At 37.8% G+C, this 15669-nt stretch overlaps 1 protein-coding gene across 2 annotated transcripts; it reads left to right on the top strand.

The window, feature by feature from the left end:
• Window positions 1-3307: 3307 nt before the first annotated feature.
• On the top strand, window positions 3308-15291 carry LOC131355062 (nectin-3-like protein). Of its 2 annotated transcripts, XM_058393263.1 has the most exons (10): window positions 3308-3518; window positions 5933-5980; window positions 6227-6452; window positions 9342-9683; window positions 11420-11725; window positions 12081-12189; window positions 13812-13960; window positions 14371-14482; window positions 14566-14614; window positions 14704-15291. In XM_058393263.1, the coding sequence occupies exons 3-10, from the start codon at window positions 6398-6400 to the stop codon at window positions 14710-14712; spliced, it is 1131 nt and encodes a 376-aa protein (XP_058249246.1). In that variant the 5' UTR covers window positions 3308-3518; window positions 5933-5980; window positions 6227-6397; the 3' UTR covers window positions 14713-15291. The 2 variants fall into 2 exon arrangements, with proteins under 2 accessions (XP_058249246.1, XP_058249247.1); XM_058393264.1 differs by lacking the exon at window positions 9342-9683 and having other exon boundaries at window positions 3309-3518.
• The last annotated feature ends 378 nt before the right edge of the window (window positions 15292-15669 follow it).

The raw sequence follows: 15669 nt of genomic DNA, 5'->3' as shown, positions 1-15669 counted from the left end.
GCAAGACCAAAACTTACCTCTGCTGCAGAGGAGAAGTTCATTCAGAGTTACCAGCCTCAGAAATCACCAATTAACAGCACCTCAGATTAGAGCCGTTATGAAGGCTTTACAGAGTATCAGTAGCAGACATATCTCAATATCAACTGTTCAAACAACATTACTGTGTATTTCGGCCGCCTTCAGCATTGTTTTACAATGTAGAAAGAAATAAACATCAGGAAAGACCATGGAATTAGAAGATGTGTCCAAACTTTTGACTGGTAGTGTATATGTGGACTGTTCGAACCCTGCTTTAGTTCCATCTTACAAAACCTACACGGGCATCTGACATGGTCAAAAGTCAAAGAAGCTTTATTACCATATATAGCTGATGCAGTACACGGTGAAATGAAACAACGTTCCTCATGGACCAGAGGTGCTACACAGAACAAAAACAAAGTACAGGTGATGCGGACACACACAGAGCTACTGTAACTGTTTTTGTTGTTACTTCAGGCAAACGAAACCTGAAAGTGTGAAGAAGCCAATTCCATATTTTTTATTTTTTGGAACCCAGATTATGGTGTTACATCCAGTGACATATTCTTACTGTTATGTAGTGTTAGAAGAGTTTTTGTGTGTTTTGTTTTTTCCCTTGTACCTTTAACTATCTAACAGGTAGTTTATTGTTGGTGTGTGTTAGAAATGAATGTAGTAAGCATGATTCTGGCAAATGATTTAGCGGTTGGCAAAGTCTTTCCTTCTCCAAGAGGACAATCAGAACATCTTCAAAACCTCAGCTCTTGTGGGGTGTTCCCGGTCTGCAGTGATCAGTATCTACCAAAAGTGGCCCACGAACCATGGTGAACGGGCGACAGGGTCATGGTCGGCCAAGGCATTTTGTCAACATTTTGTCAGCTGTAAAGCTACATTTTAGCAAAAATAAAATTGTTGCAGCTGCTGAGCTTTATAGCTTTGTTTAAAAAAAAAAACATTGGTTCACAATAGAAAGGTGCATTTCTGAAGCTCTCCATAAGTGGTCCTTGGCTCTTGCAAAACTCTTCTGCTAATTCTTTTCACTCCTCTGTCAGTGGAGCACTTCCAGTTTATGGACCCAACAGTGCTCACTGGAACATTCAGAAGTTTTGAAATCCTTCTGTAACCAATGCCATCAGTATGTTTTGCAACAATAAGGTTGCAAACCTCTTTGGAGCTCTCTTTGCTTTTTCATCATGAGCTGTTTCTTGATGACACTTTGGTAATGAGACACCTTTTTATAGGCCATCAGGTGGAACTGAACCAGCTGATATTAATTTGCACTTACAATGGGCAGGATTGCTTTCTAGTTACTGATTGATTTCAGCAGGTGTCATGGCTTTTCATGTCTTTTTGCACCTCCTTTTCTTCATGCGTTCAATACTTTTTCCTTCTGTCATTTCACTCTATTACACCTAACTTAATTTATGGACATCTATGGTTTGACTTCTTCTAGCTAACAACACTCCATGTATATTATAGCTATAATTCATTGCAATTTAGCCATAACTACTAATGTAAGTAGGTGAAAAGCAGCCTGTGTTATGTTAGCTAGATTTTATTTTAATAGTTCCCATTATTATCAACAACAAGGTTGTTCACACTGGACATGGTGTTTTAATCGGTTACAGTGTGCATTGCTTTGGACTATTATTATGCCCTGAAGACAGATAGATGGATGGGTAGATGGACTGAAAAATAGATTTGTAGAGGGAAATTATGTAATCACACTACAGACCATTTCAAGAGTAAACGATAAATGTGTCTGGTCCTGAAATATTTCTGGTACAATTTTTAAATCACAGATCTGTGAAAACAAAATGACTAGCAGGTACTTTTTAAGTCTGGTTCGAAATAAACGGTTAAAAACTCAAATTAAACTATCATTTGGAATTACTGGACCCTCTAAGAATTTAAGTTCTAATATTGCATTCATATTAATGTCAAAAGTGTCACTGCATTATCCTCAACATTTCATTATTAGTGATGGAAAACTTTACATGGAGAAGTTGTGGGTGAGGTTTTGACCTTCTGTATTCTTGACTAGAAGTTGGTTGTGACTAGAAATTGTTATGACCAGAGATTGCGCAAAATATTATCAAGACAGAACTGCGATGTCAGGACTCAGAGCTATCTGGATCAGGTGATGATCAGGTGTTGTAATGTAGCCAATGATTGCCAGTGTTTTCCTTTCCTTAATCCTGTTTTGTGTTTTAATCCTAACTATAAATAATCAATGTAAAAAATGATCCGGGCCCTTCCTTTTCATGTCTGTTTACTATTACTCTTGCCCGTGCCTACCAGTGTGCTGTTTTTCTTAAAATTTCCACAGCAGTGCTGCAATGTAAATGCATTGCTACTTGGTGTCCATCCTTCACTCTTCACTGCTGCAATGCAGGCGTAATGTTGTGTTCTGTTTTTTTGGAAATCTGAACAGTTTAATCTCTGTTAGTTCCGGCTCTTAGAGAGTATCCAACCTCTGAACAACACGGTCATAATTTAAATGCTGACATTTGTAATCGCAGGATGATATCAGCGGTCGTAATATCGAATCGAATCTATCCTCACATCCTCCATAACGGTCTGGTTTACTGCAGCTACAGCCAGGGACAAGGCCAAGCTGCAGCGTGTCATCCACTCTGCTGAGAAGGTGATGGGCTGCAGTCTCCTAAGATCGCAGCCGACCCCTCTCATCCTGGAAAACGAACTCTTTCGGTCCCTCGCCTCCGGGACTAGTCCCCTCTATCAGGACCAGGACCTCACGCCACAAGAACAGTTTCTACCCCACTGCAGTCAGCCTGCTGAATAGTGCGCCAATTACCCCCACATGACCCCCCCCACCCCAAAAAAAAAAAAATTTTGCACTACTGTTCATTCAAACTCACATTTCTGTATAAAATATTTATTTCATTCTAGATTGTGTACATACTTCATATCTGTATATATGTTTGGACCGTCACTGTCACTTTTTACATTCTAAATTGCACTACTTCTCATGCAAAGTCACTTTCTGTATACAGTATTTATTTAATTTATTCTGAAATTGTTTCACACATTTCATATCTGTGTATATGTTTGCACCTGACACCAAGACAAATTCCTAGTACTGTAAACTGCTCTTTGCTGACCCTTTGCTGTACCTGGCAATAAAACTTTTTCTGATTCTGATTCTGATCCATCGTCGATGACTTGAATGTGCGCAACTAACTCACAACAACTGGAATCGTTCAAGGACCGAAGACGTCATTTCCGTAAAAACACGCATATTAGGTAAATAGTAATTTTCCAGTTCCGACATTGTGTAGCAGGGATATGTTGTCACACCACGTTATAGATTTCGTTTTGTTCGTATTGGGAACCATGTACTTTATTCTGAAATGCATTCACGTTGTTGATTTTGGGTTGCCGCGTGCACGCCTGATGACGTCATACGTGGAAAACGCACCAAGACGGAAGAGAAATCCAAGTTCGCTCTCTTTCTGCAGATTTCTTGGAGTAGGGAGGTAGGGATTTATTAGCTCCGTCAACTAATGTGAAAACAATTATTTTTGTCGATTCAATTAATGTGTACATGTGTAAATTGAAAGAATTTTCATCCGATGTCATGCTTTCATTGTGCTTTTGACGTTAATATCGCGTATTGTGGACGATATTCAGGTTCTTTTCCTAAATGTTCAGATTTCTTCGCTATAACATGGCGGCGGTTGGGGCATGTTTATTATAGGAGAGACATGCAGTTTCTCTGCTGGCCTAAACAGCAGTGATCTGAATCACTGACTTGCATTTTAATATACTTTTCCACGAATGTGTATTAAATTATTCCCAACCTCTTGGTTGTACTGCTTCCAGTAGTGTATATTTATATTGAGAGTATTTATCCAGTCATCATTTACATGTGTTGCCAGGGTGAAAGAAATCTGCCTTAAGGTCTTCAGTAGTGCAGGCACCCATAGTGGCAATAAAATTGTTACATTAACCAATCAGGCGTCACTGGGGCTATCTAGCAGGCATACGATTACGTCAGCAATTTCCTGTTCTTTGATTGGATAATTGGAGTAGTAGGAGGCAGCGACCCCACAAAGTAAATAAAATGTATATATTTTAACTCACAATGGCTGATGGGGGAGAAGAAATCGATTTGGTGAAGGCCTAGGTGTGAAATGCATGGCCCGTCGTTGAGTTTCTCATATTTATAAATATATATATATATAATATATATATATATATATATATATATATATATATATATATATATATATACACTATATTGCCAAAAGTATTCGCTCACCCATCCAAATAATCACAATCAGGTATTCCAATCACTTCCATGGCCACAGATGTATAAAATCAAGCACCTAGGCATGCAGACTGTTTTTACAAACATTTGTGATAGAATGGGTTGCTCTCAGGAGCTCAGTGAATTCCAGCGTGGAACTGTGATAGGATGCCACCTGTGCAACAAATCCAGTCGTGAAATTTCCTCACTCCTAAATATTCCACAGTCAACTGTCAGCTGTATTATAAGAACGTGGAAGTGTTTGGGAACGACAGCAACTCAGCCACGAAGTGGTAGGCCACGTAAACTGACGGAGCGGGGTCAGCGGATGCTGAGGCGCATAGTGCGAAGAGGTCACCAACTTTCTGCAGAGTCAATCGCTACAGACCTCCAAACTTCATGTGGCCTTCAGATTAGCTCAAGAACAGTGCACAGAGAGCTTCATGGAATGGGTTTCCATGGCCGAGCAGCTGCATCCAAGCCATACATCACCAAGTGCAATGCAAAGCGTCGGATGCAGTGGTGTAAAGCACGCCGCCACTGGACTCTAGAGCAGTGGAGACGCGTTCTCTGGAGTGACGAATTGCGCTTCTCCATCTGGCAATCTGATGGACGAGTCTGGGTTTGGCGGTTGCCAGGAGAACGGTACTTGTCTGACTGCATTGTGCCAAGTGTAAAGTTTGGTGGAGGGGGGATTATGGTGTGGGGTTGTTTTTCAGGAGCTGGGCTTGGCCCCTTAGTTCCAGTGAAAGGAACTCTGAATGCTTCAGCATACCAAGACATTTTGGACAATTCCATGCTCCCAACTTTGTGGGAACAGTTTGGAGCTGGCCCCTTCCTCTTCCAACATGACTGTGCACCAGTGCACAAAGCAAGGTCCATAAAGACATGGATGACAGAGTCTGGTGTGGAGGAACTTGACTGGCCTGCACAGAGTCCTGACCTCAACCCCATAGAACACCTTTGGGATGAATTAGAGCGGAGACTGAGAGCCAGGCCTTCTCGTCCAACATCAGTGTGTAACCTCACAAATGCGCTTCTGGAAGAATGGTCAAAAATTCCCATAAACACACTCCTAAACCTTGTGGACAGCCTTCCCAGAAGAGTTGAAGCTGTTATAGCTGCAAAGGGTGGACCGACGTCATATTGAACCCTATGGATTAGGAATGGGATGTCACTTAAGTTCATATGCGAGTCAAGGCAGGTGAGCGAATACTTTTGGCAATATAGTGTATATATATATATATATATATATATATATATATATATATATATATATATATATATATATATATATATATATATACACATACATGCACAGGCAAAATGTATAACAAAAGTTTATAAAAGTTATGTACATAAATATATTAGTGTTATGAATGTGTTATACATTTTATTCATATATATATATATATATATATATATATATATGTGTGTGTGTGTATATATATATATATGTGTGTGTATGTATGTATGAGAGAGAGAGAGAGATAGACAGACGGATAAACAGATGGCGAGAGAGATGCATATATGTAAATGTGTCGTGGTCATGACATTTTTCCCTGTAGATTTTACGCTCACAAAAGAGTGAACTGTGCTATACATTTGGGGTATTCAACCTGTATGTTCTGTGGTTAACAGGCAAGGCAGAAAGAGCATCACTGTCACCTGTCTGTTTTTCTCACACAGGTATGTTACTATGTATTTAGCAACACTGTTGTTTTTGTTAATGTATTGTATATGTGGAGGAATGTTATGACTGAACTATAGCTATATTGTTAATGTATTATTATTATTATTACTGTTATGTTAATGTATGGTTTGTGGATTATATGTGTGTGAACTTTGTGCGCTCTTTCTGCTGATGCATTGGACAAGAGAGGCAAGGCAGAGCGAGCATCACTGTCACCTGTCTCTTTATTATTTCTCACACAGAGAGAGGAGAGAAGTGACATCCCCAAATAAATAATGGATCTTCAAAAGACGACTGTTTCGTGGAAATTCATTTTTAGTTAAATCACAACGCAGAAATCACAACGCACCACTACAATTGCCCGAACGATGAGTACGGCTCGGTCAGACGGGTCAACTTGAAAATGATGTAAAATGTTGGCGTTAACGTGGATTTACCTTGTGCTTTTGTTTTTTCCCAAGATTAAAGGTAAGGGCTCTTTGTGTATCAGTTAAACTATAGTGTAATGTGCAGTGTAATGTTGGTACAATCTGCCAGAGTGTGCGCGAGAACACTGCAGCTGTGTTTTTACTGAATAGACTAAACTGTTGTTTAATATTTTTAGTTTTCTCTTGGTTGAACTACACCTCTTAATCCTCAGGTTCAATCACTGGTGGGGTATTTTCCCAAAGCGAGTATTCGAATATTTGGGTATATTTGAAGTCGCCTCTTTGTTTCTGCTTTTTTTCTTTGTCCATTTAGTCCAGGTCAGCTCCGTTAAATCTCATTTGCAGTCCTCACCGAGCACTGCACAAATGTTTTAGGCAGGTGTGAAGGTGTGGTTTTTTTTTATCAATTTACAAAATGCAAAGTGAGCGAACAGTATAAAAATCAGGCATTTAGATCAGGCAGGTGCTGATTATCAGTTTCATATGTGGGTTGAAGCACAGACATAAACAGGAACGGGTGTGTTGGAGGTTTAAAACTGGATGAGGAACAGCCAAACTCTGCTACTGAAGGTGAAAACTTTAAGTTTAACCTTATGATTGTGTGTGTGTGTTATTTTAGAGAAAAAGAACTGTGTCCATGACCAAGCAGATAATTGTAACTGCAGAAGGAAAGAAACAGGAATTTGTCCTAATCGCAAGATAAGGCGAATTCGTAAGAAAGGTTTCAACACATTCTACTGAATATTGGCAGTTTTGTTCGAACAAGGAGACTTTTGTGAGCTAATCAGTAGAGATAGTTACTTTCATGTATGAGACTACCGGTTTGGCAGCATTATGAAATATTGTGTGCCTTTTCAGTAAGGCTTCTCGAACTTTAGAGCTTGTGGAGACCTGTTGAAGCAGAAATCACTGTTGAAAAGCTTTTTATGATCTTACACCAGTTGTCACTGCTTGTGTTTATCTTATAACTGTATTTCCACCAGGATCCTGCCTCCAGGATTCCACGCTCTCATTGCCGTGGCCATTTATTACAGCAAATAGGTGCTTAGGGTTTTTATTGATCCCTTGGTCGCGCCCAGTTTTTCAGAGTGACCAATCCAATACCTGAAACTTTGGAGGGAAAAGTTTCTTTGTCTCTGCTCGGTCACTCATTTGCATACTTTATGGTGAAGTCAGGAATGGATAAAGTTTCAATTAAAGTAACGTAGGCTCATATTATGTACTTGAATGACTACATGGCATACACTATTGCTTATAAAAGTAAAAGAGGATCATTTTGATAGTAGACATGATAGAAACAGTATGAGAGGAGAGGAAACTGGGTATAGGCAATTAAACTTAATTTAATTTAAACTTAATTAATCTTATAAAACATGTTCTGTTTCATGCAAAACACAGAACAACAGGTCATGAGTGGTAATACAACAATAAAAATATTAAGGCAAAAGGGGAATACATATACAGGTGTGTTAGGCATGGATCAGGTAGGGTTTTACTGTTGTTTTATTGAAAGTTGAATCAAGGAACTCTCCTTATGTGTGTGCGTGTGGGGGTCAGGGTGAACGTTTCCAGACGCTTTGGGGGGGTGTCTTCAGTCAGAACTTTGGTCATTCCCCGGTCAAGGCATTGATTTGGTTTAGATTAGGGAATTCTTGTTGACTTATAACGGCAGTAAAACTGCTAGGCGCAGGGTGATTTGCATGTTAAGGTCACAAGTTGATGGGAAGTTCCAGGGGTGTGAGGCTGGGCTATCAGTACTGATGGTCTGCAGAACTCCAACATTCATGGAGGCAGGATTCCTCCTTTGTCTCCAGTCTCATTGGGGGGGTCATTGGTTATCTAGAGCCATCAGACATCCCGGAACCTGGCTCCCATGAGTTACAGCATGTCGGTTGAGTCAAAATGACATGACTATAAGCGAAATAGGTCAGTTGTGAGCTGCGTAATGGTTAATTGAGTTTTTGAGAAAGATGCAACGGACCCCATGAGCAAGTGAACCGACCTGGAGATGCTACAGTTCAATGCTGTGAATCTCCTCTTCTGAAACAGAAAATATTGCTGACACCTTTTGTAGCACCTCTCGATTCAAACACAAGCTCAAGTGTCCTTAATTACAGGCATTTATTAACACGTCGCACCACAAGCCATCTTAACATGCCCAATGACAATGCCATGAGAACTGGAAATAAATACACAAAATATCAAAATAAATATAAACAAAATGTGTTCTCATAAAGAATAACCATTAACAGATAATATGCAAAATCTAGATTTGAACATAAATCACAAAGGTTATAAACCATTTTCTCTATTGCTAACACATTAGCATATGTGCTGTTATAAATATAGCATTAATAAACACAGTTTGCATACCTCATTGACCATGTTAAGTCAAGGGGAAGTAGAATTAAAATTCCAATGGTTAGGTCTTCACAGCAAACAGATATCTACAAAGTGCAGCTAATAGTTTCACAACATCTTCGAACATAGACAACCGTTTTCTCTAGTTGTGATATTACAGAGAGCAGGTAATAATGACCCCCACCACACACGGTGGCAAAAACAATTAGTTCCACTTGAGAAATGAAACAAGCATATGATCTCAACAAACAGAGGAATTTATCGCCGTAAATTATTCTTATTTTTAAGTCAAATTTTTTGAGAATAAAATTAACTGCAACTGCCTCTGGTGGCAGTTACACCTTTGCTAAAACTCCTAGAAGAAAGGTAAACCTTACAGGGTACAAAATCAGACTCTTCTTCACTAACCAGTCAGCATTCACCTGAACTCTGATTGGTTCATAGAACTGTAGAGATGTACAACACAGTAAGCTTTCTGGAGGAAAGCAACAGTTTGCTCATTCTCATGGTGTGAACATATATATTTCATATATTATTAAAATATTCTCTCTCTCTCTTTTTAATACAGCCATATGGGTCATTGGTCATGATGTGACTGTGACAGCAGGAGAAGATGTACAGTTATTCTGTCAAGTGATTGAGACAGCAGAGACTCTAACAAGTATTAAGTGGCAAAGACGAACAAAGGAAAAGCCAACAAATACAGATTTGCTGGTTATCACTTCAGATGGCAGAGAGCAACGTGTAAATGGGTTAAGGGATCGAGTAAAATTCACAGCGAACTTCGCAGGACTGAACAGCTTAATTCTTCTAAGTAATGTTACTGTTTTAGATGAAGGAATCTACACCTGCATCTTCAGTGTATTTCCAAGTGGAACTTGTAAAACAGAAGTTCGTCTCACAGTACAAGGTAAAATTCTTTAGATGTTTTAATAAACTTAATCATAGATATTTAGGAAATAATATTTACAGTAAACAATTTTGTATTTTGCAACGTGTGTTTATTTTTCCCACTTATACTTATCTACATCCACACATATACATAGTACCACCTGGTCAACACAGGAGACTTTTCCCAATTGTTCTACAGACTCATTCTTGGGAGTCAATTTAATATACAACATGCTAGGGTAAGAAACCAAGAAACTGGGGGTCCACACATCCATAAGGCCACATGGCCACTGGGTTTAAAAGGTATGCATTATACAATGTATGGAATTGCTTTTACCCTCAAGCATTTTCATGACTCTTTCCATTAACTTAAATAACATGAGAGACTAGGATGATCACATTTACAGCCATTGAAGCTGGAAAATGGTTTATTGGGCTGGAATGCTGTTCCCTTATTTTCCCCATTGAAGGTGCCATCCCTAGCTGGAAGTTCCCAACAAATCTTTAAGTTCTTGTGTTTGTGAGTACATTTAGTTGCTGAATCTGCTAAAATGTGTGAAATACATCACTGTTAATACAGTAAATATATAAACAATACGAAATCACATCTAGACCTACAGACAGCTGTGTGATTGACAAGACTGCTAGAATAGGAAAAGCCTTGTGCAGAGTCACATGAATAAGATCTTAGAAATGTTTAAACGTTTGTTTTATGCGACCAAGAGTATGCATGGATCATCCAAATACCGTCATTATAAACTATTATTATTTATAGTACTTTTATATTGTTGAATGTTTTAATCAGTTGAAAATGAAAGCTGATGGCACATCTTCCAGCAATGCTCATATTTATGTGCGGTTTACAATTCATTACAGGATCCAGCCACATAGGGTAAAGACAAACAGAAGTATATGTGTTGAAAATATAAAACTATTAGTAGATATGAGCACATGGTGTATTTTTACCCCTTCCTGCAGCTGACATGGCAAATTCAAGTCAAAGCTTTTAACACATTTTAATCATGAATTTGTGCGGGGGTTTTTTTCAGCAATTCTTAAAGGTTTTGTTTAGTGAATAAATAATGTACAGTTGTTAGATCATAACTGAGAAGGAAGGGTGGAAATATTCTCACTAATCACATTAGTTGGGGTTAAATGTCTATTGTGTTCAGGGGTGGACTTAGTGATTTGGGGGCCCTAAGCAATTCCAGGTATGGGGCCTTTGAACTCAACACACTCTCTTTCAAAGCTCTCTCTCTCTCTCTCTCTCTCTCTCTATATATATATATATATATTAGTACAATATAGTATATATATAGTATATGTGAAAAATAAAACAATATAAATAAATATGTGTAGACTCTATAATGTACAGAAGATACAGAATATGAATATATGTAGATAAAATGGTCAACATTGAAATGGTGTTGCAAAAGAGTATAGTATGTACAGTGTGCGTATGTAAGATAAATATATAAATATATTGTAGAAGTGTATATAAGGCAAAATATATGTCCAGTTTTACAGGTAATTAACCATATTTATGATTGCATTTTAATATTAATGCATCAAAATTTCTGTAACCTGGAACTGTTGTATTTTCTCAATGTAAAATTAAATAAAATTGAATTCACAATCACAATTCACAAGCAGAGGGGCTGCTGCAGCTTCGGCAGGAGCAGCACTAATTGTGGGAGTTTGTGAGGAAAAAAAAGTGACTTTTTAATGCTTGTTCGTGTTTTTGTTTGTTTTTAGTTCCTCCTGTTGTCAGTGTGAGCGCTGATGTTCCTGCTGTTGCTGGTGATAGTGAAGTGGTTTTAGCGACCTGCACTGCAGCCGACGCAATGCCTGCAGCAGAAGTGTCGTGGAGTCTGGGTGTTTTAAATAACTTGGTGAAAGTACAAAACACTGTCACTATGGACTCTGAAGGAAGATACACTGTTAAAAGCAGCCTGATTGGAAATGCTTCCAAAGATCTAAACCAGAAGAATGTTCAGTGTGTAGTTACACACCCTGGTCTGAAGGACAAACTGGAACTGAGTTACACATTGAATGTTCACTGTAAGATGCCAAGTTTCTTATTTTTAATCATATGCTTATAATTGCATACTGAAACTAAGGGAATATGTGGTCAGTCAAAAAACAAAAATACAAATACCAACTTCACTGTGAAATCTCACAGGGATTTAGACATCTAAAACTATAGTATTATATGTACATTCACACAAATGGGTATTCTTAAATAAAGCTTGGATGCTACTGAAGACTGCATGTCAATTATAAAGAACAATATGCAAGTGGATTTTTCCTTTGTCCTTTTTGCCCTTACTTGCACTTGTCCACATTTCATTTAATTCTATTTCACTGAATGTTACATTGTGTAAAGCTTTAATGTTTATTTTTATTTTTCTCTCAGATCCTCCTCAGGTGGTTAAAATTATTTCAGCAGGTGATCAAGGGGACACTCGTGAATTTCAGTGTGAAGCAGATGCTAATCCAAAACCTACAAACTTCACCTGGAGCAGGTAATGGAGCTGAGACTTCTGTTTAAGTTTATCATAAAAAGCTGCAGCTTACATATGTATAATAGATATAAAAAGTCTACACACCCTGCAGGTTTTTGTGAACTAAAAAATAAAACCAAGATAAATCATGTTTCCATTTTATTTTCATCTTACTAGCAGACACCTAAAGGTTTTAAACTAAAATCAAGTGGTATTTGGAGTTATTCATGATTCATTCCACCTTGATATCAGGCATAACATCCTGAGCACTGCCAGATGAAGTGAATAAGACTGATGATCTCTTCATCATGGCACCTGTTAGTGGGTGGGATATATTAGGCAGCAGGTGAACATTTTGTCCTCAAAGTTGATGTGTTAGAAGCAGGAAAAATGGACAAGCGTAAGGATTTGAGTGAGTTTGACAAGGGCCGAATTGTGATGGCTAGATGACTGGGTCAGAGCATCTCCAAAACTGCAGCTCTTGTGGGGTGTTCCCGGTCTGCAGTGGTCAGTATCTATCAAAAGTGGTCCAAGGAAGGAACAGTGGTGAACCAGCGACAGAGTCATGGGCAGTCAAGGCTCATTGATGTAAAGATTTGCTCAAATTGCTGAAGTAGTTAATGCTGGTTCTGATAGAACGGTGTAGAATACACAATGCATCACAGTTTGTTGCGTATGGGGGTGCATAGCAGCCATAGGGCTCCCGACAGCCTTCAAATTCTTTTATATTCCTCTCCTTTTAACAAGAGAGATACCAGGCATGCTTTATAAGCTATTTACAGACCATGGAGCTGATATTTATTTGGGGTTAATAAGAATTATTTCAATGACAGCTATTTGATTTTGAACATTAAAGATTAAATGTGATTGGTTCATTCTGAACACAGGCATATACTAATGCCACTAGGTTATTGTGATTGTTTATACATAAAAAAACCTGGCCATTTTAACATGGGTGTACAGACTTTTATATCCATTGAAAATGAGCCATATTATTACAGTATGGCTTTAGGTGTCTGGTTTCATGTTTCCCAGACTGCCATTAATGTTATTTCTAATTTTATACAGTAACTATGGTAATAAAGGAAGATTTGTTTTTATATAGTACTTTATTATATTGTAAGACTTTGCGTTTATCCTCATGTCATTTTGAAATAGAAATATGTTAATAATCTAATTCTTGGTAATAATTTGATCAGAACCCAGTCAAACCACTCTGTGCTCCTAGGGAATCTCTACAGTGAGAAATTTAATAATATTTTAATATTCATTGGGCCCTTTTCACCAAAAAACTCAAGGTGCATCAAGTTTTTAATTTTCAATTAATTTTATTTAATTAAGAAGCAATTTTTAAAATTCACAATTTTTTAAACCCATATTATGATGATATTTTGTAATATATGTTTATGAAGTATGCAAGCCTAGTAGCATTAACTTTGCTTTAATAATGTAAATTTCAACATACTTAGGGAATAGATCGGTTTAAATGGTAATGCAGGCCTTTAGCCTTCATTAAAACATGAAATGCAAAATAAGTGATTTGAAAGCAGTTTCCCCCAGAATATGATGTTTATCTGTGTAGATACTGTTTATATAATCACACTTAATCAACACCATTAATTAACAAACACATTTCCTTTTAGATATTTTCCAGTGAAAAAGACTCTTTCCAGCGGTGTTAATAGCAGACTGATGATTCAGCTGACCCCTGACAGTAACGGCCTTTATTACTGTGAGGCATCTAACCAGTATGGGAAATCTGTAGGTTCCTTCTACCTGTTTTTTAAACCATGTGAGTATTTATTTGATCTCTGTCCTTCACTGAAACAGTGAATAAATGCTTTTAATTGCCAGATAGTTTACACAGTTTACATAAAATGTGGTTCATTTTTATAGATGCACAGTTTAATAGATAAAACATAGAATCACAAGTCACCTACATTTATTTAACTTCTTAATGTTCTAATTAAAGTCAAATGTACTGGAGTGCAGGGTGAAAAAAACTAAAAATGGTCACTTCCACTTAATATGCTGTACACTGTGTGAATATTTGATCTTCAGGAAAGAGGTAGACAAGGATATTGACCTCAGTGACATTAAACAGTTACCACCAGTGCTTCTGTTTGAGATACGTCATAAAAATCTTGGATTGTACTGTGTGAACTGTGAACTAACTATAATACTTTCTCAATGGCATTGCAGATACAGAATCCAAAACCTGCTGGACTCTGTACATCATAACCCTCATTGCTGGGGTTTGCTGTTTTCTCATTTGGAAATTAAATTTACCTCAGCGTGTTATGAATATACTGCAGTAAGTTTGGTCATTTTACCAGTCTAGTAGTGAGAGCAGATTATGAACATATAAGGAGTTGTTTATTTTCTGTTTTCACTCAGGTCTAAGAGCGGTGATCCTGTGTCCACTGAATCTTCAGACCAGGAAGAGGTCTGTGTGAAATCTTTTATTTAAACCTCCATTCTCTTCTTTTGCTCACTTATGTTAGTGATTACATGAAAGATTTTTCTTTTGCCTAGATGCACTGACGTTTAAATCAGATCCAAACCCCTCTATTGGGACCATACCTTGACGTGGTGGAGGGGCTTATTCTTCAAGTTAAGGAGAAACCAAATGGTCCCACAGGTTTTGTAACCTACATATGTCAATATTAAAAGTGGTCGTAACACCATAATATTTGTTGACTTGTCTGCTGTCATAAGCTGATATGAGATGTCTGACTGTCTTCAGACGACGGCTGAAGACCTAACTCTTCCAGAATCACTTAAACTAGCTTTTATTTTTTCCCTGTTTGTTTTGTGTATTGTTGTGTGTTGTATGTACATAAAAAAAACTTGAGTTTTTAGGCTGATGGTATCTTAAGTCTGTGACCTACTGAACCAGTGTTAATGTATTCATTGATAGAGACTTCAAAGCATTTTGTACTGGATAAGAGCATCTGCCAAATGCCAGAAATGTAAATGAACCCATCCTCATTTTGGTGAAACTGGTACAGTAAATATTGCAAATGTAAATGTATTTTGTACAACTGTTTGTATTTTAGTGGAAATGTACAACAGATACAGTACTAGTTAAATTAAATAAATAATACACAGGCCTCTGTTTAACATCTAGCAGGATGTCTGTCATCACACAGAAACTCACAGTTTGTTCAGTGCACTGAGAAACAGTGATGGAATGATTCAACACGTTTCAGTTGTATTGCTGATTTTATGTGTGTGTATATGTAGACAATATTGGCAAAAGTTTTGGGACACCCCTCCAAATCATTGAATTCAGTTTTTCGGGGTTGGGCTTGGCCCCTTAGTTCCAGTTAAAGGAACTGATAATTCTTCAGCATACCAAGACATTTTGGACAATTTTCAAGCTCCTGCCAGAGCCAGGCTAAAACTGGAACATCTGCCTTTACATGCACATGAATGTAATATGGAGTTGTCCCACCCTTTGCAGCTATAGCAGCTTCAACTCTTCTGGGAAGGCTTTCC

Source organism: Hemibagrus wyckioides, linkage group LG06 (assembly GCF_019097595.1).
Source record: "Hemibagrus wyckioides isolate EC202008001 linkage group LG06, SWU_Hwy_1.0, whole genome shotgun sequence".
In the NCBI taxonomy this organism is placed as follows: Eukaryota; Metazoa; Chordata; class Actinopteri; order Siluriformes; family Bagridae; genus Hemibagrus; species Hemibagrus wyckioides.
This window is presented reverse-complemented; position numbering and strand designations above follow the sequence as displayed.

Bases quoted from the DNA above. Each gene is read 5' to 3' on its own strand.
- LOC131355062 (XM_058393263.1), top strand. From the start codon at position 6,398: ATGTTGGCGTTAACGTGGATTTACCTTGTGCTTTTGTTTTTTCCCAAG. The intron at 6,453-9,341 runs GTAAGGGCTCTT...TTTTTAATACAG, and splicing joins GTTTTTTCCCAAGATTAAAG to CCATATGGGTCATTGGTCAT. The intron at 11,726-12,080 runs GTAAGATGCCAA...TTTTTCTCTCAG, and splicing joins TTACACATTGAATGTTCACT to ATCCTCCTCAGGTGGTTAAA.